A 19,637-nucleotide genomic window follows, 5' to 3' on the forward strand; every position below is an offset into this window, starting at 1 on the left:
CGGAGAGTTCAAGACTAGGTGGCACAGCCTCAGAGTAAAAGGACGTACACGTTAAAGAAGATGAGTAATTCCTTTAGTCAGAAGGTGGTGAATGTGTGGAATTCATTGCCACAAATGTCTGTGGCCAAGTCATTAGATATTTTTAAAGCGGAGATTGACAGGTTTTTGATTAGTAAGGGTATCAAAGGTTACTGGGAGAAGGCAGGAGAGGGGTTGAGAGGGAAAGATTGATTAGCCTCAATTGAATGGTGGAGTACACTTGATGGGCCAAATGGCCTAATTTTACTCTAATGACTTATGAAACGAAAGAGCCGTAATCAATAAATAGGAGTCTGATGTAGATGTAGGTGTTCCAGAGATGAGTGTATGTCATTAGGGTAAATAGTTTATGCCTTTATTCCTACTACCAAATTGCATGACTGCACACTTTGCTATGCTGTATTCCATCTGCCACTTTGCTCACTCTCCCAACCTGTCTGTAGACTCCCTGCTTCCTCCACATTGTACATCTCCCTCCACCTATCTTCGTATCATTTGCAAACTTGGCCACAAAACCATCAATTCCCTTTCATTTGATTTCATCCAAATCATTGATGAACAACTTGAAGATTAGCAGCCCCAGCACCGATCCCTGCGGAACTCTGTCTGGCAGCCAACCAGAAAAAGCCCCCTTTATTGCCACTCTTTGCCTTCTGCCATTCAGCCAACCTGCTATCTGCGCTAGTATCTTCCCTTTGACACCATGGGCTCTCATCTTCTTTAACAGCCTCACATGTGGTAGCTTACCAAAGGCTTTCTGAAATTCTAGGTAAACAACATTCACTTTATCTATCCTGCTATTTACTTTCTCAAAGTATTCACATAGAAAATAGGTGCAGGAGTAGGCCATTTGGCCCTCCAAGCCAGCACTGCCATTCATAGAAACATAGAAAATAGGTGCAGGAGTAGGCCATTCGGCCCTTCGAGCCTGCACCGCCGATTCAATGTGATCATGGCTGATCATCCAAAATCAGTCCCCGTTCCATCTTTTTCCCCATATCCCTTGATTCCCTTAGCCCTTAGAGCTAAACCTAACTATCTCATGAAAACATCCAGTGAATTGGCCTCCACTACCTTCTGTGGCAGAGAATTCCACAGACTCACAACTCTGAGTGAAAAAGATTTTCCTCATCTCAGTCCTTATTCTTAAACTGTGACCTTTGGTTCTGGACTCCCCCAACATCGGGAACATTTTTCCTGCATCTACCCTGTCCAATCCTCTAAGAATTTAATATGTTTCTATAAGATGCCCTCTCATCCTAAATTCCAGCGAAACAAGCCCAGTCGATCCATTCAATACAATACAATTGTATCTCACACGTGCCAACTAAGGTACAGTGAAATGAATTTGCCATGCAGCGAGACAGCCGAATAAAGAACACACAATAAACAATAGAATGCAACATAAACATCCACCTCAGCATTCATCACTGTGGTGGAAGGCAACAAAGTTCAGTCAGTCCTCTTCCTTTGTTCACTGTTTCTCAGAACACATGACAATAATAAACCTAAACCTTAATGAGAATTTTGAAAGAAGGCAGCTTCAAGAATGGGTAACTCTTGGAACTGGAATCCAATGTTATCTTAAGTGGAATGCTTAAGCATGACAAAAAATTGTTTCCAGGATGAACCACTTTTAAAATATAATCTCAATACCGTTTCAGAAGTGTCCTGTGTCTGATATTTTCCTGCTTTTTCATTCTGAAGTTTTTAACTTAGCCTTAAAGTATTATTCAGTCTAATGAATGCTCCCTGTACTGTTCACTCTCCCAGTTGACTGTGCCTGATCCCCTCTGTCAGTGGATCATCAACTTCCTGACAGACAGGAAGCAGCATGTGAGGCTGGGAAAGATCATCTCAGACCCTCAGCATAGGAGTACCGCAAGGCTGCGTACTCGCCCCTCTCCTTTACTCTCAACACCAACTACTGCACCTTCGCAGACTCCTCTGTCAAGCTTCTCAAGTTTGCAGACGACATAACGACTGATCCAGTATGGGGAGGAATCTGCCTACAGACAGGAAGTGACACAGCTGGCGTCCTGTTGCCATTGCAACAACCTGGAGCTCAATGCTCTTAAGACAGTGGAATTGATTGTAGACTTTAGGAGAGCTCCCCCCTCCCCGCCACTCACCATCAACAACACCACAGTCACATCTGTGGAGTAATTTAAGTTCCTTGGAACCATTATCTCCAGGGACCTTAAATGGGAAGCCACCATCGACTCCACAATCAAAAAGGCCCAGCAAAGGATGTACTGTATTTCCTGCGTCCGCTGAGAAAACACAATCTGCCACAGGCAACGATGATCCAGTTTTATACCGCCATCATAGAGTCTAACCTCACCTTCTCCATCATGGTCTGGTTTGGCTCAGCCACCAAGCATAACATTCGGAGGCTGCAGCGCATCATTCGATCAGCCGAGAAGGTTGTTGGCTGCAACCTTCCACCCCCCCCCCCCCCCCCATCGACGAACTGTACACTGCAAGGGCCAGGAAGAAAGCGGGTAGGATCACCTCTGACCTCTCTCACCCTGGCCACGAACTCTTTGAAGCACTTCCCTCTGGAAGGAGACTCCAGACCGTCAAAGCCGCCACAGCCAGGCATAAAAACAGCTTTTTTCCCCACGAGCAGTAGCTCTACTCAACAGCCAAAAGTCTGTAGCCTCTTTGTGCTCTGGTATTTTATTTCATTCTTCACATGTTTAAATTATAATGTTTTATTTTTAATTGTCTACTGTATATCGTGTTGTTACTTGCGAGCAAAGCTCCAAGGCAAATTCCTTGTATGTATACATATTTGGTTAATAAAATTTATTCAATTCAATTCAATTGAAAAACAACATTATGCAACTTTCATTGGGATATTTTGCCCTTTCGCTTCTCATCTGTTTCTACTCATCACCCACCTTCCTTCTCTAAGTCTCCCCACCCCAATCTAGTTCCACCTACACATCATCTCACTTTTTAAAAAGGGAGGGAGAGAGAAAACAGGGAATTACAGACCAGTTAGTCTAACGGTGGTGGGGTAAATTCTGGAGTCAGTTATTAAAGATGGGATAGCAGCACATTTGGAAAGTGGTGAATTCATTGGACAAAGTCAGCATAGATTTATGAAAGGTAAATCATGTCTGACGAATCTTATAGAATTTTTCGAGGATGTAACTAGTAGAGTGGATAAGGGAGAACCAGTGGATATGTTATATCTGGACTTTCAGAAGGCTTTCGACAAGGTCACACATAAGAGATTAGTATGCAAACTTAAAGCAGACGGTATTAGGGGTTCAGGATTGATGTGGATAGAGAACTGGCTTGCAGACAGGAAGCAAAGAGTAGGAGTAAACGGGTCCTTTTCAGAATGGCAGGCAGTGACTAGTGGGGTACCGCAAGGCTCAGTGCTGGGACCCCAGCTATTTACAATATAAATGATCTGGATGAGGGAATTGAATGCAACATCTCCAAGTTTGCGGATGACACGAAGCTGGGGGGCAGTGTTAGCTGTGAGGAGGATGCTAGGAGGCTGCAAGGTGATTTGGATAGGTTAGGGGAGTGGGCAAATGCATGGCAGATGCAGTATAATGTGGATAAATGTGAGGTTATCCACTTTGGTGGCAAAAACAGGAAAGTAGACTATTATCTGAATGGTGGCCGATTAGGAAAAGGGGAGATGCAACGAGACCTGGGTGGCATGGTACACCAGTCATTGAATGTAGGCATGCAGGTGTAGCAGGCAGTGAAGAAAGCAAATGGTATGTTAGCATTCATAGCAAAAGGATTTGAGTATAAGAGCAGGGAGGTTCTACTGCAGTTGTACAGGGTTTTGGTGAGACCACACCTGGAGTATTGCGTACAGTTTTGGTCTCCTAATCTGAGGAAGGACATTCTTGCCATAGAGGGAGTACAGAGAAGGTTCACCAGACTGATTCCTGGGATGGCAGGACTTTCATATGAAAAAAGACTGGATAGACTCGGCTTGTACACGTTAGAATTTAGAAGATTGAGGGGGGATCTTATAGAAACTTACAAAATTATTAAGGGGTTGGACAGGCTAGATGCAGGAAGATTATTCCCGATGTTGGGGAAGTCCAGAACTAGGGGTCACAGTTTAAAGATAAGAGGGAAGTCTTTTAGGACCGAGATGAGAAAATCATTTTTTACACAGAGAGTGGTGAATCTGTGGAATTCTCTGCCACAGAAGGTAGCTGAGGCCAGTTCATTGGCTATATTTAAGAGGGAGTTAGATGTGGCCCTTGTGGCTAAAGGGATCAGGGGGTATGGAGAAAAGGCAGGGATGGGATACTGAGTTGGATGATCAGCCATGATCATATTGAATGGTGGTGCAGGCTCGAAGGGCCGAATGGCCTACTCCTGCACCTATTTTCTATGTTTCTATCCCCGACCTCATCTGATTCCACATCTCCCATCAGCCTCATCTTATCCTTCTCTCTCACCTTTTTATCTTCCTCCACTCTCAGTCCTCAGTTATAAACAAAACATCAACCTTCCCTTTGCCCACTTATGCTGCTTGTGTTCATCCAGCAGATTTTGTTTACTCTGGATTCATATTGGTAGAAACAAAAATACTTTAAAATATATCTTGTGATGAGACAGTAGTTTACATGGGTTCACACTTAAACTGCATTGTATTAATTTGAATTTAATTAAATGTTATTCTAATATGTTTAATTTCTTATTTGAACATATCACCCATAATTCACTCAATATATTTACACTTCTGTACTCTCAACTGTACATCATTATACAAATTAATTGAATCAAGTATACACTCAGACAGAACATGTCAATGTATATGTCCTGGACTACCTTTTATTCATTGGACATAATGGGTTTGTAGCAGGAAGATCTGGTCCATATTTTCTGCACAACAAGACTAAACGTCCCAGGGTTTGAGATTCTATTGCATAGCGCTGCTACAGTATTTTAATCCATGCCTTTATGTGTAAAGGAAATTGTTGGCTAAAGTCCACATATGAGATAAAGGTGTCAAAAATCTGGCAGAATATAGGACAATCTACGTATGTATTCAATTATTTTTTAGATTGATTCAGAATGACTGCTGGAAAAGCTGTAATTGGAAAATTGGCTCCTGATTTTGATGCCACTGCTGTGATGCCTAATGGACAATTTGAACAACTTAAGCTATCTAAATACAGAGGTAAGAACAATGATAGAGTTTACTGAAAGTATATTTTAGAGAATGACAGAATATCATCTTGGCAATATGTTGAATTTATTTAAGAGAAACTATCTTGCATTGAATTTCACACATTTAGTAATATCACGCCCATATTGAAAAGAATTGAGCATTTGCTGAGTAAGTGTGGTCTTTTTGCATCTTAAATTGCTTGTTTTTCATATTCATATTCAGATTCAATTTTAATTGTCATTGTCAGTGTACAGTACAGAGACAACAAAATGCATTTAGCATCTCCCTGGAAGAGCGACATAGCAAATGATTTGAATAAATAATAATAAGTGGGGGGGGGGGGGGGGTGATTGGCAGTCACCGAGGTACGTTGTTGAGTAGAGTGACAGCCGCCGGGAAGAAGCTGTTCCTGGACCTGCTGGTTCGGCAACGGAGAGACCTGTAGCGCCTCCCGGATGGTAGGAGGGTAAACAGTCCATGGTTGGGGTGAGAGCAGTCCTTGGCGATGCTGAGCGCCCTCCGCAGGCAACGCTTGCTTTGGACAGACTCAATGGAGGGGAGCGAGGAACCGGTGATGCGTTGGGCAATTTTCACCACCCTCTGCAATGCCTTCCGGTCGGAGACAGAGCAGTTGTCATACCATACTGTGATGCAGTTGGTAAGGATGCTCTCGATGGTAAATATATTGTGATTCATTTTACGTATATTGCTATAGGTGTAACTTTATATTTGTTGGGCATTATTTATTCTTTAATATATATATTTTTTTTTGCTAAAGCCTTAATTTTTCTGCATGTTAGTCTGTGTACTGCCTCATCATCCTAAAACAAGGAAGGATGCCCCTCATTTTGTATGTTAGGTGATGCTGCTGTTGAAGACTACTTCATAAAGTCACAACATTTTCAAGAACGGACTTATTTGAGGTGCTATGTTTATTCTAGCCACCATCCTAGATATGTCTTTGCGTATGTGAAAGCATTCCCAAAGTTTTCAGTATAAACAAATTGATAGCTGATATTATCCAATCCTCAGGTTCATATGACAACCTGCCCTGACTTATCATGGCATTCCCTCCTGAATTTAATTAGCTACAGGAAATACTAAATTTATGTTTCAGCACATCTAAGAGTTGGATGCTCTATTCAAAAAAATGCACTAAAGGTTTGTGCCCTTTTTAATTAACAGGTCCTGTAATTGCATTGGTGAAATGTGCATCAATGATGATTATTTGATTTGATTTGATTTGATTCATTTATTGTCATTCAGACCTTTCGGTCTGAACGAAATTTCGTTGCCTGCAGTCATACACAATAATAATAAATAACAAAACATACAATAAACACAAATTAACATCCACCACAGTGAGTTCACCAAGCACCTCCTCACTGTGATGGAGGCAAAAGTCTTAGTCTCTGTCTCTTCCCTCCTTGTTCTCACTCTGCGCTGAGGCGATCCAGGCCGAAGATGCCGCCCTCCAGTCCAGCGGACCTCCGTAGTGATGTCGCCTCTACCGAAAGCCGGAACGCCGTCTCCGCTCCGAGTCGGCCCGTCACAGCCTCAGCTCCGAGTCGGCCCGCCACAGCCTCAGCTCCGAGTCGGGCCGCTGCCGAAAGCTGGAACGCCGCCTCAGCGAGTCGGGCCACTGCTGCCTCAGCTCCGAGTACCGCCGCCTCAGCTCCGAGTCCCGCAGCCTCAGTTCCGAGTCGGGCCGCTGCCGAAAGCTGGAACGCCGCCTCAGCGAGTCGGGCCACTGCTGCCTCAGCTCCGAGTACCGCAGCATCAGTTCCGAGTCGGGCCGCTGCCGAAAGCTGGAACGCCGCATCAGTGAGTCGGGCTGCCGCCGCCTCAGCCCCGAATTCGGCCAGCCTCGCGTTGTAAGTCCTGGCTGGCTCTGCCTCCGGAGCCTCGAGGTTGGTCGCAGTTGGAGACCGCCAGCTCCGCCATTAGGCCTCAGCGCAGACGGAGGCAGAGAAGGGGGATACGACAAGAAAAAGTCGCATTCCCCCCAAAGGAAGAGACATAAAAAAATGTTTCACCCCCCCCCCCCCACCCATAACACAACCTAATACACTAAAATTTAACTAAAACAAGACAAAAAAACAACAACAAAAAGTAAAAACAGACGGACTGCAGGCGAGCCGCAGCTGTTCAACAGCGCCACCACTTCCGGTTGGCTCGCTGCCATTTGGCTATAACTGAATAAGAATCCAGCACTTAGGGTTGCACACAATTTTGTGCAGATGATACTGTACTAACTTAGAAATTGTAATTCTGCTGGAGGGTATTATTTCAGGCATTGCGTGCAACAATTACTGGTATGGAAATTATTTTATTCAACCAAATCTTCATGGCTAACATCAAAGGAGATTTGGACTAGCACATGCTTATGTAATCTCAGGTCATCCTAAAATGCTTAACGGTCATTTAAATGCTACAAAAGTTTGTTCACTGTAGTAATGTCAAAAATATGGGGGGGGGGGGGGGGGGGGTTTGTACAAAATTGGGTATTACAAACAATATGACCAGATTTAATTTTCAGTGTTGCTGGTTGCTTGTGCAGTGCTGCTTTCTTTTATACAAAAATGCTGGAGAAACTCAGTGGGTGCAGCAGCATCTATGGAGGGAAGGAAATAGGCAGTTTCGGGCCGAAACCCTTCTTCAGACTGAAAAGGAGAAGAGAGACGGAGAAGAAAGGAAAAAGGAGGAGGAGCCCGAGGGCTGAGGGAGAGATAGGAAGGGGAGGAGACAGCAAGGTCTAACAAAATTGGGAGAACCCTCCTTTTTCCTTTCTTCTCCCCGCCTCCTCCTCCTCCCCTTCCTATCTCTCCCTCAGCCCTCGGGCTCGTCCTCCTTTTTCCTTTCTTCTCCCCGCCCCCACCCCCACCCCCCATCACTCTGAAGAAGGGTTTCGGCCCGAAACGTTGCCTATTTCCTTCGCTCCATAGATGCTGCTGCACTCGCCAGTTTCTCTAGCATTTTTGTATACCGTCGATTTTCCAGCATCTGCAGTTCCTTCTTAAACAACTGCTTTCTTTTATGTCTGCTAAACAGAGAACGAACACTGCTTTGGTCTAAATTATACAGTAGCTAAGTGTCCGGTTTCTGGACATAGACCACAACCTTTTATTACTCTATCTCTCTATCACTTCTCTTTCTTTCTCTACTACTACCTTTTTCCTGAATGTGCAGATAGCATACTATGCTGCATATAATAGTCTGTTGATGTACTACAATTGATGATTCTTGTTGGGTATTTCTGCAAAATTAACGAATAACCTTATGGGTTAAGTTATTGTTTGAAGACTCAAGATGTCCATAAAAATGCCATCTACATAACCTTGTACTCAAGTCTAATACCCTATTAATGGATTCTTTTGAACTTCTTAATACATCCCTATAGACTTGGAGAATGCAATAGCTCCCTATAGGTCATGGATAAAAAGGGTTAGCATAAAAAAAAATTAAAACACAAAAAGAGAAAATACAAGTAATAGAAATAGGAGTAGTCCAACTAGCTCTTCATACCTGCTCCGTTATTCAATAGGATGGGTGATCTTTTATTTTGGTAATTTTCTTGCACTGACCCCACAATTGTCAGAAATCTATTTGATCTCAGGAAAATCAACTAAAACATGAGACAAATGCAGGAACGTGTTCAAGATGGTTATGGTGCTGGAGGAAATTCATTAACCTTATCAAGAATTGAAATGGAAGCCAGTGCATGCAATACACAACACTTCTTGTTTGCCTAATAGCATCTTACGAACCAAGCTCACCATAGACCAAGTGTTTTCAGGGCATTTTGAACTTTTTTCCATGAACCAATTACTGTGTTAGACCATTGCTATATAATTTAAACCTGAACAGAATGCCCCAAAAATTAGGCAAGTTGAGCACATTAAGAGAAATTGATTCTGGGATCTTCCCCTTTACGTGCAGTTTTTTAAAGAAAATACATTAAATGGAGCATGTTGATGGAACATATTTTTAGAAACTAAATGGAATATACTGAAGCCTTTGCTTTAGTACCAGTCTGCCTGAACAATAACAAAATCTTTGACTGCAGGCCAGGGTATTTATGAATTAATTTGTTCATTTTCTCCACAGGCAAATATGTAGTCTTCTTTTTCTACCCACTTGATTTCTCCTATGTGTGTCCAACTGAGATTATTGCTTTTAGCGATCGTGTGGACGATTTCAACAAGGTTAACTGTGAAATAATTGCTGCTTCTACAGATTCTCATTTTGCTCATTTAGCTTGGTATGTAATGCTACTTCTATCCTTTTTTTGACCAATTTTCTAGTGTTTAAATTGCCATTTTCAAAATAACCTAGAAATATAAATTTGTGTTATTTTTCCATCTGGGTTTGTTCATAATGTAATGATTGTAGATGAATGAAAATAGAAATGAAAACCACAATCTCAATTTTCTAAAAAAAACCAGCAGCATAAAAAATTGATTTTATTACAATGTAAGATAGTGTAAGTTATTGACATAAAGAAAATGTTTACAATCATTATTATTGTACATAATCATAAATGACAAAACATACAATGTTGGCCCAGTTAATAGGCAAGCAAGAAGCGCATTGTTGCTTGGTTTAATTCTTGGTTTAATTCTAGGAGCAGGGCAGAAAGCTAAAACTTAAAGTACACTTTCCACTTTTTCAGTTCTCATGAAGAGTCCTTGACCTAAAATGTTGCCTCTAGTTCTTTCTCCCACTGAAGCAGCTGGGCCTGCTGAATGCTTCCAGTTTTTTTTACTGCAACTACTATTGAAATCACTGTCAGTTCTCACAGGAATGCACATGTTGACAAAATTTTTGTTTCTTTCTCTGGAAGGATTTTCATCTGTCTTTTTTTTAATGCGTTCACTCTTGATGATTTCTATTTCCCTTCCGTCGATTGTTAAACTGTTGACCAAAATTCATTTCTACAGCTCTATCACTACTCTGCAAATGTTTTCAGCTTTAACATATTCAATTTGGATTCCAACATTTCAGATTCACCAGGATCATAGGTATATTCAAATGGTACTGCGTTCCTCATCATTTTTGCATCTTCTGTAGACAGTTGCTTGGTACTGAGATCATTTGTGTTCACTCCATTTTGTGGGTTCTGTGGTGGCTAGTGAGGCCGGTATAGAAACTACACTCTTTTACACACGAGACAGGACTTGGCCGAAGGGATGGCTGCATGGGTATTTTATGAAGTGAAGCACAGCTTGTGCAGGATTTCTGTGTGCTCCCAATTAATGGCATTGAGGTTCTCTCTGCCATCCACAAAGTTTCTTCAGCACAAAGCAATCATGGCTCCATAGAAATTCCATGGAGTCTGTGGGAATGTTGCTCTTCTTCAAGGAAGTCTTGACCACATCATTAAATCTTTTTCTTTGTCTGCCTGGGAATTTCTTGTGACAGCAGAGGTTGCAATAGAATGTCTGCTTCACAAGTCTGGTGTCCGGCATGTGAACGACGAGGCCGCTCCAACTTAAAGCGATAACATGTCTCACTCAGTGTGGCTATATTGATGTAAACCCATTTGAGTTATTTAGCTATGAAAGCTGTGATCATGTTTGTTGCTTATGACATTATCCATGAGGGTCATGTCATTCTAAGTGGTAGGCTTCATATTACAGTGGGAGTTATTCATGGTTTCCTTAAATGTGCATTTAAAGTTGCACTCCAGCTATAACACGGGCATCACTGAGTGAGATCTTGGTCTAATAGCAAAGATGACCAGGCATTGTTGTGTGATCATAGTGAGTTGCCATCTAGGATGTGCGCACTTTTTATAACAGGCATGCACGTATGCGTGGGGCTCAAGTACAACTGTCCCTTGTCACCGCTTCCCTCTGCGCTTCTTTTCAGTCACTTATTCTGATCCTAGCTGCATATGTGCCTCATTCCTACTCTCCAGTTCCAGCTACATCCATCCCCATGCTCTGAAAACCCTGCAACAGCCGCACACCTGGTGAGATGGGCCTGTTGGCATACTTAATGCAAACGTGTTCTCTCACTACAACAACACCAATTCACTTATTCTCAAAGATGTGAGAAAGGCCTGGATAGAATGGATGTGGAGAACGTTTCCACTAGTGGGAGAGTCTCGGACCAGAGGTCATAGCCTCAGAATAAAGGACGTTCCTTTAGGGAGGAAGAATTTATTTAGTCAGAGGGTGGTAAATCTGTGGAATTCTTTGCCACAGAAGGCTGTGGAGGCCAAGCCAATTGATATTTTTAAGGCAGAGATAGATAGATTGCTGATTGGTATGGGTTTCAAAGGTTATGAGATGAAGGTGGGAAAATGGAGTGAGGAAATGGGGTGAGGAGGAAGAGATCGAGCAGCATGTTTGAATGGCGGATTAGCTTGATGGGCCGAATGACCTAATTCTGCTCCTATTCCCTGACGACCTTATGTCCTGTTCCACATTTATAACGTTATTCTTTAATGTATTCAATGTCAACAAAACCCCCATTAATGAACTAAAATGTTGTTAGTCCATTTCCTTTCACAGAAGATAGACACAAAATGCTGGAGTAACTGAGCGGGTCAGGCAGCTTCAATGGAGAAAAGGAATAGGTGACATTTTGGGTCAGAACCCTTCTTTAGACTGAAGGATGGAGGTGGAGGGGAGGAGGAAGCTGCAGGCGAGAAAAGGCCAGAACAAATCAAGGCCGGTATCAGATGACCTCTGGAAGGGTGATAATGGCCCACTGTTGGCTGGGGAAGATGTGCTAACAAGGGGGATACAAGGATGCGAACAGTGGGACTAGTAGGATGACTAGCGTGGGGGATGGAATGCAGGAGTTAAATGAGAGAAATCAACAATCATACTGTACGTTCACAGATATCACTTCATCTTCTGAGTTCTTCCCGCACTTTGTACTTTGCTCAAGATACCAGCACCTATGGTCTCTGTCCTCATGACTAAAATCCTTGATCCCTCAAGACATTCTGGTAAATTTCTTTGGCACCCTTTAATTAAGTGATCATTAAAATAGAGATGAAGAATAAATATTTTTAACCAAATAAATCTCCCTCAAAATTGTTTATGTGCTTTTAAGATCATTTTACATAGTGTTTTTAAATATAATTAAATTTGTTTTGTATTTTATAGGATCAACACCCCAAGAAAGCAAGGAGGACTTGGTCCAACAAAAATCCCTTTAGTATCAGATCTTCGTCACACAATCTGCATAGATTATGGTATCTTAAAGGAGGATGAAGGAATTGCTTTCAGGTCAGTAGCTGGGTATGGGAATACAAGATGAATAAATATTGGGTAAAACTGAAGAATTAATAATGTATAATAATGCATAAATTAAAAGCTAAAAGCTATAAACTTGTTCATCTCAAAAATAGCTCTGCAAAATTAATTGATATTTGCCTTTCCTGGTGGTGTTGAAGAATAGTTTTGTAGTGGAATTTTTGTTTAAGAATCACTGTATATTTAAAACATGTGCCTAGATTACTCCATTAATGCACATTTGCTTGAGTCAAGGTAATTGAAGTCAGAGCTTTTTGTATAGGTAAATACACAGCCTTATATGAAAGGAAGCAGGATTGGTTTCAGCAGAATTTCTGGGCTATGAGAGCTTGTCTGAAAAGGCATTTTTTGACACGGTCAGCTATCCTCCTCTTTCCTTCACATGGTGCAGATTAGTGGGAACAAAAGGCATTTACCAGATTTACAGTGGTGCAGCAGTAGAGTTACTTCCTTATAGCTCCAGAGACCCGGGTTTGATCCTGACTACAAGTGCTGTCCATACGGAGTTTTTACGTTCTGCCTATGAATGCATGGGTTTACTCCAAGTGCCTCAGTTTCCTCCCACACTCCAAAGATGTGCAGGTTTGTAGGTTAATTGGCTTAGGTTAAAATTGTCCCTAACCTGTAGGATAGAACATCCTCAGTGGGCCAAAGGGTCTGTTTCCGTGCTTTACAGTATCTCTAGTCTAAAAGTAAATTGGCAAATATGCTGAGAAAGCTGGTTGCTGAAACTACATCCAATTAAATCTGGCTTGTGTTAATTGTTCAGTCATATTGCAAAAGTAATGAAATGTGACCTTTTTCTCAGAGGGTAATATCGTTCCTTGATTTCTGCTGTTTATGTCTTTTGAACATCTGTACTCTAGTATTGAATTTTCTTTTATATTTTAAGCATTGCAGTTTATTCTAGCATCTGTGATCTCCAGGAAATTTATTCAAATGTAAGATATAAGTAAATGTATAATCTCTCGTCATTCTATTAACTCTTTATTAAAAATTGTGCTATAGAAAATTTTAGGTTTGTTTGTAAAAGCATTTTCTGAACTGGTAAACTAAAATTTTGTAAAGTCCGTTTCCAGCTTTTAGGATTTGATTGTACTTATATTGGTTGTTCCTTAAGAATGGGAAATCTTGTTCCCCCCCAGAGGTTTGTTCATCATTGATGGTGCTGGTATATTGCGTCAGATCATGATCAATGATTTGCCTGTTGGACGTTCAGTGGATGAAGTTATGAGGTTGGTTCAAGCATTCCAATTTACAGATGAACATGGAGAAGGTAATGCATGTTTACCATATATGAATATTGTAAAAGATAGACTAATGTTTCGATGTGCTATTTGCTAGAATTTTATTGGTAAAATTAGTTCTTAAAATCATCTGGATTTAAAAAAAAATGTAATGTAAGGTTTGTGATTTGCTTGCAGGTTCTCTGAGTGTAGAAAGACTTTACATGGCACTAACGTGTATATTGTGTGACACGGGCCACTCATGCAGGAGCCTCTGAACTTTAGAGGTCCTTGACCTGCCAGTTAAGTGCACAGTACCTTTCTATTGAACACAATGTATTTTGTTTTGTGTACAATAGAATTTTGCTGCTGCAGATCCTTGCATACAACATATAAGTTTGCCATGCACTGCAAGTTCATGCGCCTTTCTAATGGAGAAGACATTTTAGGCCAGAATTTGTTTTGTTTTTTAAAGGCTTATGTTTGTGTGCATGCTTCAATTCTGCTGTATTATCAGAATCTTTTAGCAGTATGCTGACATTTTAATGATGGGACTACAGTTCCTCTGATAGAAACAAAATGCTGGAGTAACTCAGCGGGACAGGCAGCATCTCTGGCAAGAAGGAATGGGTGATGTTTCGAGTCGAGACCCCCTTCTGATGGCCTGGCTTATGCTACAGCGACATGGGGTTTAAAATTATTCTGTGTTCAAGTCTGGAAATGGTACACTGATACCATGCTTGTCATGGGTTAAAATTTGGTTTCAAATATTGACTGTTGTATTAAAAGCAGTCCAGTAATTGGTGAACCTTGCTATTGATAGAGATTATTTGGAGACTTCCAAAAGATCCATTGGTTCTGAAGAGCTTTAAATCAGTCTATTGCTGCTGCGCCTGGATCACATCAAGTAATTAACAATGTTTGTTTAGTTATAATTTCCAGTTCATTGTCACGTAACATTATTATTTTTTTAATCCTTGTGCCGCCTTCTCCGTTAATGTCATTTTCCAATTGTTGCTGAATGCAATTAATTAGTTTACAATTACTTTGCAATTAGGTGCATAACCAAAATTGACAATTTCACATTCCATCTTCCTCTTTCTTTCGATCCCATCTTCTCAACGTGGCCAACTCGGCTGCAAAATTACAACACCATGTATTTCTCTCATTTTCATTTCAATATAGTGGATTGCATTGTTGAAGGCAATTATAAGGCACTGGTCAGACCGCATTTAGAGCATTGTGAGCAGTTTTGCACCCATATCTGAGGAAGGTTGTGCTGGCATTGAAGAGGGATGTGCTGGCATAGGATGAGCGTTTACAGGCACTGAGACTGTACTCGCTGGAGTTTAGAAGGATGAAGGGGGAAATCATTGAAACTTATCGAATAGTGTAAGGCCTGCATAGAGTGAATGTGGAGAGGATGTTTACACTCAAGGTAGACACAGAATGCTGAATGTTTACACTGAAGGGAGGCACAAAAAGCATTTCTGGAGAGAAGGAATGGGTGACGTTTCGGGTCGAGAACCTTCTTCAGGCTAGTGGGAGAGTGACTAGTGGGAGATAATCAAATCCATCGGCCATTGCCGCAGAATAAAAGGACGTACCTTTAGAAAGGAGATGAGGATGAATTTCTTTAGTCAGAGGGTACTGAATCTGGAATTCATTATCACTGACGGCTGTGGAGGCAAAGTCAATGGATATTTTTAAGGCGGAGATTGACACATTCTTAGTATGAGTGTCGGATTATGGGGAGAAGGCGTAAGAATGGGGTTGAGAGGAAAATATAGATCAGCCATGATTGAATGGCGGGTAGACCTCATATGCCAAATGGCCTCATTCTGTTCCTGGAACTTACGAACAATGAATTTATGATTTTTTTTGCTGGTTCCCTTCCCCAATCACATCTCTTGAGATTTCTGTCTTCCATATTACACAGATATCCTAGTAAAAGTAGTGCAGGAAATTTGGGGCTCAAATATCCAATGTCTGTGTCCTCTTAACATGACTAGTGACAGAGAGTGGTGAGTCTGTCACAGAGAGTGGTGAGTCTGTGGAATTCTCTGCCTCAGAGGGCAGTGGAGGCAGGTTCCCTGGATGCTTTCAAGAGAGAGCTAGATAGGGCTCTTAAAAATAGCGGAATCGGGATATGGGGAGAAGGCAGGAACGGGATACTGATTGGGGATGATTAGCCATGAACACATTGAATGGCAGTGCTGGCTTGAATGGCCAAATGGCCTGCTCCTGCACCTATTGTCTATTGTCTATTGACTAGCTAGTTAAATGCGGCCAGCTACTTGTTATTAATTAAAATTGGTGCAGACAGTAATTTAAGTTGTTAGAAATTTTTTATCGTTCCTATTTAATCAGATTTTTATTTTTAAATGCATGTGTTGAAAATGAATTGGTTGTGTACAATCACTTATGAATACTGATAAGTTAATTATGGATTGTACAGTTTTACAGTATATTCAGTCAGAGTACAGAAACACCTGGGAATAACTGCTTTAGTTATCCGGAGAAGGCGCTGTCCTGAACGGCTGCCTGTCCTGCAGCTGTCCGTTTTTTTTCCCCTTCTTTTTTATTGTTTTTAGTACGTTGAGTGTGCAGTCAGGGGGCCTAATCTTTTTATGTGTGGTGGGGGGGAAGGGGGAAACTGCTTTTCGAGTCCCTACCTGGTCGGAGGGGTTGCCTTCCTCCGAGCAGCGACTTCGACCTGTCCTTGCGGCCTACCAGCGGGTCCTGGAGTGACGTTTCCCTGAGGGGACCTGGCCAGAACATCGGCTTTGGCGGCGGCGCAGAACATCGGCTTTGGCGGCGGCGCAGAACATCGGCTTTGGCGGCGGTGCAGCGCTGGAGCGCTATTGCGGAGCGGGCGATGCCTTTCCTGGGTCGCCGCGCTGGAACTCCAGTATGCTGGGACCGCCGATAAGAACATTGTGGAGCGGCGGTTCTGTGGAGCGGCCAGCTGCGACGCTGAACGTTACATCTCGGAGCCTGGGATCTCTCGTTGAGATCGCCAGTGTGTGGAGCTCCGACCGGCGCGGTCTGTTGGCTTGGAAGCCGCGGTCTCCGGTGGGAAGGCGGTCGTTCCTGGCACCCCAAGCCGCTGGGGTTCTCCCGACGCCGGTGTACCATCACCCGGCGAGAACATCGGGCACCGTGGCGGCGACTGTGGAGGCTTCAATAGGCCCGACTGGGTGGACAAGAGGATGGGGACTGGACTTTGTGCCTTCTCCCACAGTGGGAACCACTGTGGGGGGATGTTTTTGTGTTGAACTTCTTTTTGAATACTATGTTGTATTTTTATTAGTGTGCTGCAAGGACATCTGAATTTCCCCTGAATAAGGGGATTAATAAAGTTTAATCTAATCTAATCTAATTTAATAAAAGGCAAAATATACATAATTTTAGAAATTAATTTATTGACGATAAAAACATCATTTATTGCCAATTACGTAATAGGCATTTGCCATTGCTGTTGAAATTGGTTACAAAGTCATCATTAGTGCTAAATTAAGAAAACTATATCTGCGTAGCAGCAGATTTTTGGTTATGACTTGTAATATTTAAACATGTGGCCAGAGATAGGCGTGGAAGAAAGAAATGTTTACATCTTAACTTTCACAAGTTGACACTAGTTAGCAGGGCGATGCTACCATCTTTGTATTATTCCTGCATATTTTGGAGGCAAAAACATCATACCAGTGTTTTCGGTCCAACAAATAGGATTTGTATCAATTTTGATACACTGTGTAATAGTGATTAAGTTAGAGATTGGTGGTTATGTGGAATGCTGCCAAAGGAAGTGATTAAGGTGGGTGCAATTATAAGATTTGGACAGGTACATGGTTTAGAGCAGGGGTCTGCAACCTTGTTCTGCATAGGGCGCATGTCTGTGAGCAGATGGCGGGCCGATCACGTGTACACATGGATCCCGCCCCGGATGGCAGGCATCAAATCACGTGTTCACATAGATCCCGCCCCTTCGAGGACACTATGCAGTATTTGCACTATGCAAAATATGCGGTATCAAAAGCTGAGAGGAGATTTGGTTCAAAATCATCGCGGGCAAAGGGATTAAGGTGGAACGGATTGCACTGGAGTTTGGGCTGTTTGATCTAATGTTTTGATTTCATTCCACAGTACGTTTCTTTTCACTGTCTTGTACAATTTATGTATAATTTATGTAGAAGGAGCTTTAATCGTGTTTTTTATATGTGATTTGGTAAGATACATAAACAATGGCAGTAAACGACTGCTCTTACAGAAAGCATATGGACAGCAGACACTTCACCTCTCCCATCCCACCATCAGTCCAAACCAGTTATATGATTCCATACAATGCCTCCACGGGGTCTATATTCCACAAAAATACAAAGAGACCTTGTGAATAAACGCAAAATGCTGCAGACAGGCAACGACTCTGGAGAGAAGAAATGGGTGACGTTTCTGTCAGCGCTAGGCTCCGCCATTGTGGCCACCAGCACAGGCCTCCTCGGGCCCAGGAAGTACCGGAGATGAAGAAAGTCTCTGGGCCGGATTATTTCGAGTTAGGTTGCCGATCCCTGGTTTAGAGGGATGTGGGCCAAATGCAGGTAAATGGGACTACCTCTGGTAGGCAACTTGGTTGGCAAGGATGAGTAGGGTCAAAGGGCTTGTTTCTGAGCTGTTTAACTCTATGAATCTAGAGACAAACCAGGACATTTTAGACGATGAGCCTTACATCAATGGTCGAAAATTATTAGAGAAGATTCTTGGGGAAAGGATCTACTCTCATCTGGAAAATCATAGACTTTTTCAGGATAGACAGCATGGCTTTGTGCAGCGAGGTCATGTATTACGAACTTGATTGGGTACTTTGAGGAACTGACAAAGACGAGGTTAGAGCAGTGGATGTTATTTATATGCACTTTAGTAAAGGTTTTGGCAACATCCTTCCTGATAGGCAGATCCAGAAAATTAAGGCACGTGGGGTCCGTAGATACTTGGTAGATTCACAATTGGCTTGGCCAGTGGTGTGGGTGGAGTATTATTTTGACTGCAGGTGGATTACCAATGATGTTCGGCAAGAGCAATACTGGCACCTCTGTTTGTATAATGATTCAATCAAAAATATAGATGGGCTCATTGGTAAGTTTCCAGACAAAGCAAAAATTGGTGAAATAATGGATAGTGGGGAAGGTTGTCAAAATGTTCAGCAAGATATAGACCAGTTGGAAATGTGGGCAGAGAGATGGCAGATGGAGTTTAATCCGGACAAGTTTGAGATGTGGCATTAGGGACATCAAATTTAAGAGGAAAGTATTTAGTAAATTACAGTACTCTGAGAACCATTAATGCAGAGAGAGCAACCTGGAGTACAAGTTCAGAGCTCCCTGAAAGTGGCAACAAAAGTAAAGAGGCTGGTAAAGAAGGGAAATGGCATGCTTACTTTCATCAGTCAGTGTTTTAAGTATGAAAGTTTGGAAGTCATGTTACAGCTGTATGAAGTTCCAGCTGCTACATTACAAGAAGCATGTGGGGGCTTTGGAAAGCATTCAGAAGAGGTTCAAAGGATGTTATCTAGATTGGAAAGTTAGTTATGAAGAGAGATTGGATAAACCTGGGTTGTTTTCTCTGCAGCATTGGAGGCTGAAGGGCGACTTAATAGTAGGTAAAATTAATAGTAGGTAAAATAAAAAAGGTGTAGACAGAGGCTATTTCCCAGAATGGAAAAGTAAAATATCAGTGAGCATAGCTGTAAGATGAGAGGCAGACGTTAAAAGTCTTGCGAGGCAGGTTTTTTTACCACAGAATGTAGATATCTGGAATGTGCTACCAAAGGAGGTGGTGGAAGTAGATACAATAGCAATGTTTAAAAGGCATTTAGGCAGACTCAGGTGCAGGTAGAGACCTCTGAAATATAGACCACCTGCAGATGTTCTGTTTCAATTG

At 42.1% G+C, this 19,637-nt stretch overlaps 1 protein-coding gene across 1 annotated transcript in view; it reads left to right on the forward strand.

The window, feature by feature from the left end:
• prdx1 (peroxiredoxin 1) overlaps positions 1-19,637 on the forward strand; it is a 29,773-nt gene that overhangs the window by 2,072 nt on the left and 8,064 nt on the right. Inside the window, exons 2-5 of the mRNA XM_033028688.1 lie at positions 5,096-5,212; positions 9,311-9,464; positions 12,325-12,447; positions 13,620-13,750. Coding sequence (XP_032884579.1) covers positions 5,107-5,212; positions 9,311-9,464; positions 12,325-12,447; positions 13,620-13,750 — 514 coding nt within the window. The 5' untranslated portion in view covers positions 5,096-5,106. The remainder of the gene's footprint in view (positions 1-5,095; positions 5,213-9,310; positions 9,465-12,324; positions 12,448-13,619; positions 13,751-19,637) is intronic.

Source organism: Amblyraja radiata, chromosome 10 (genome assembly GCF_010909765.2).
Source record: "Amblyraja radiata isolate CabotCenter1 chromosome 10, sAmbRad1.1.pri, whole genome shotgun sequence".
Classification (NCBI taxonomy): Eukaryota; Metazoa; Chordata; class Chondrichthyes; order Rajiformes; family Rajidae; genus Amblyraja; species Amblyraja radiata.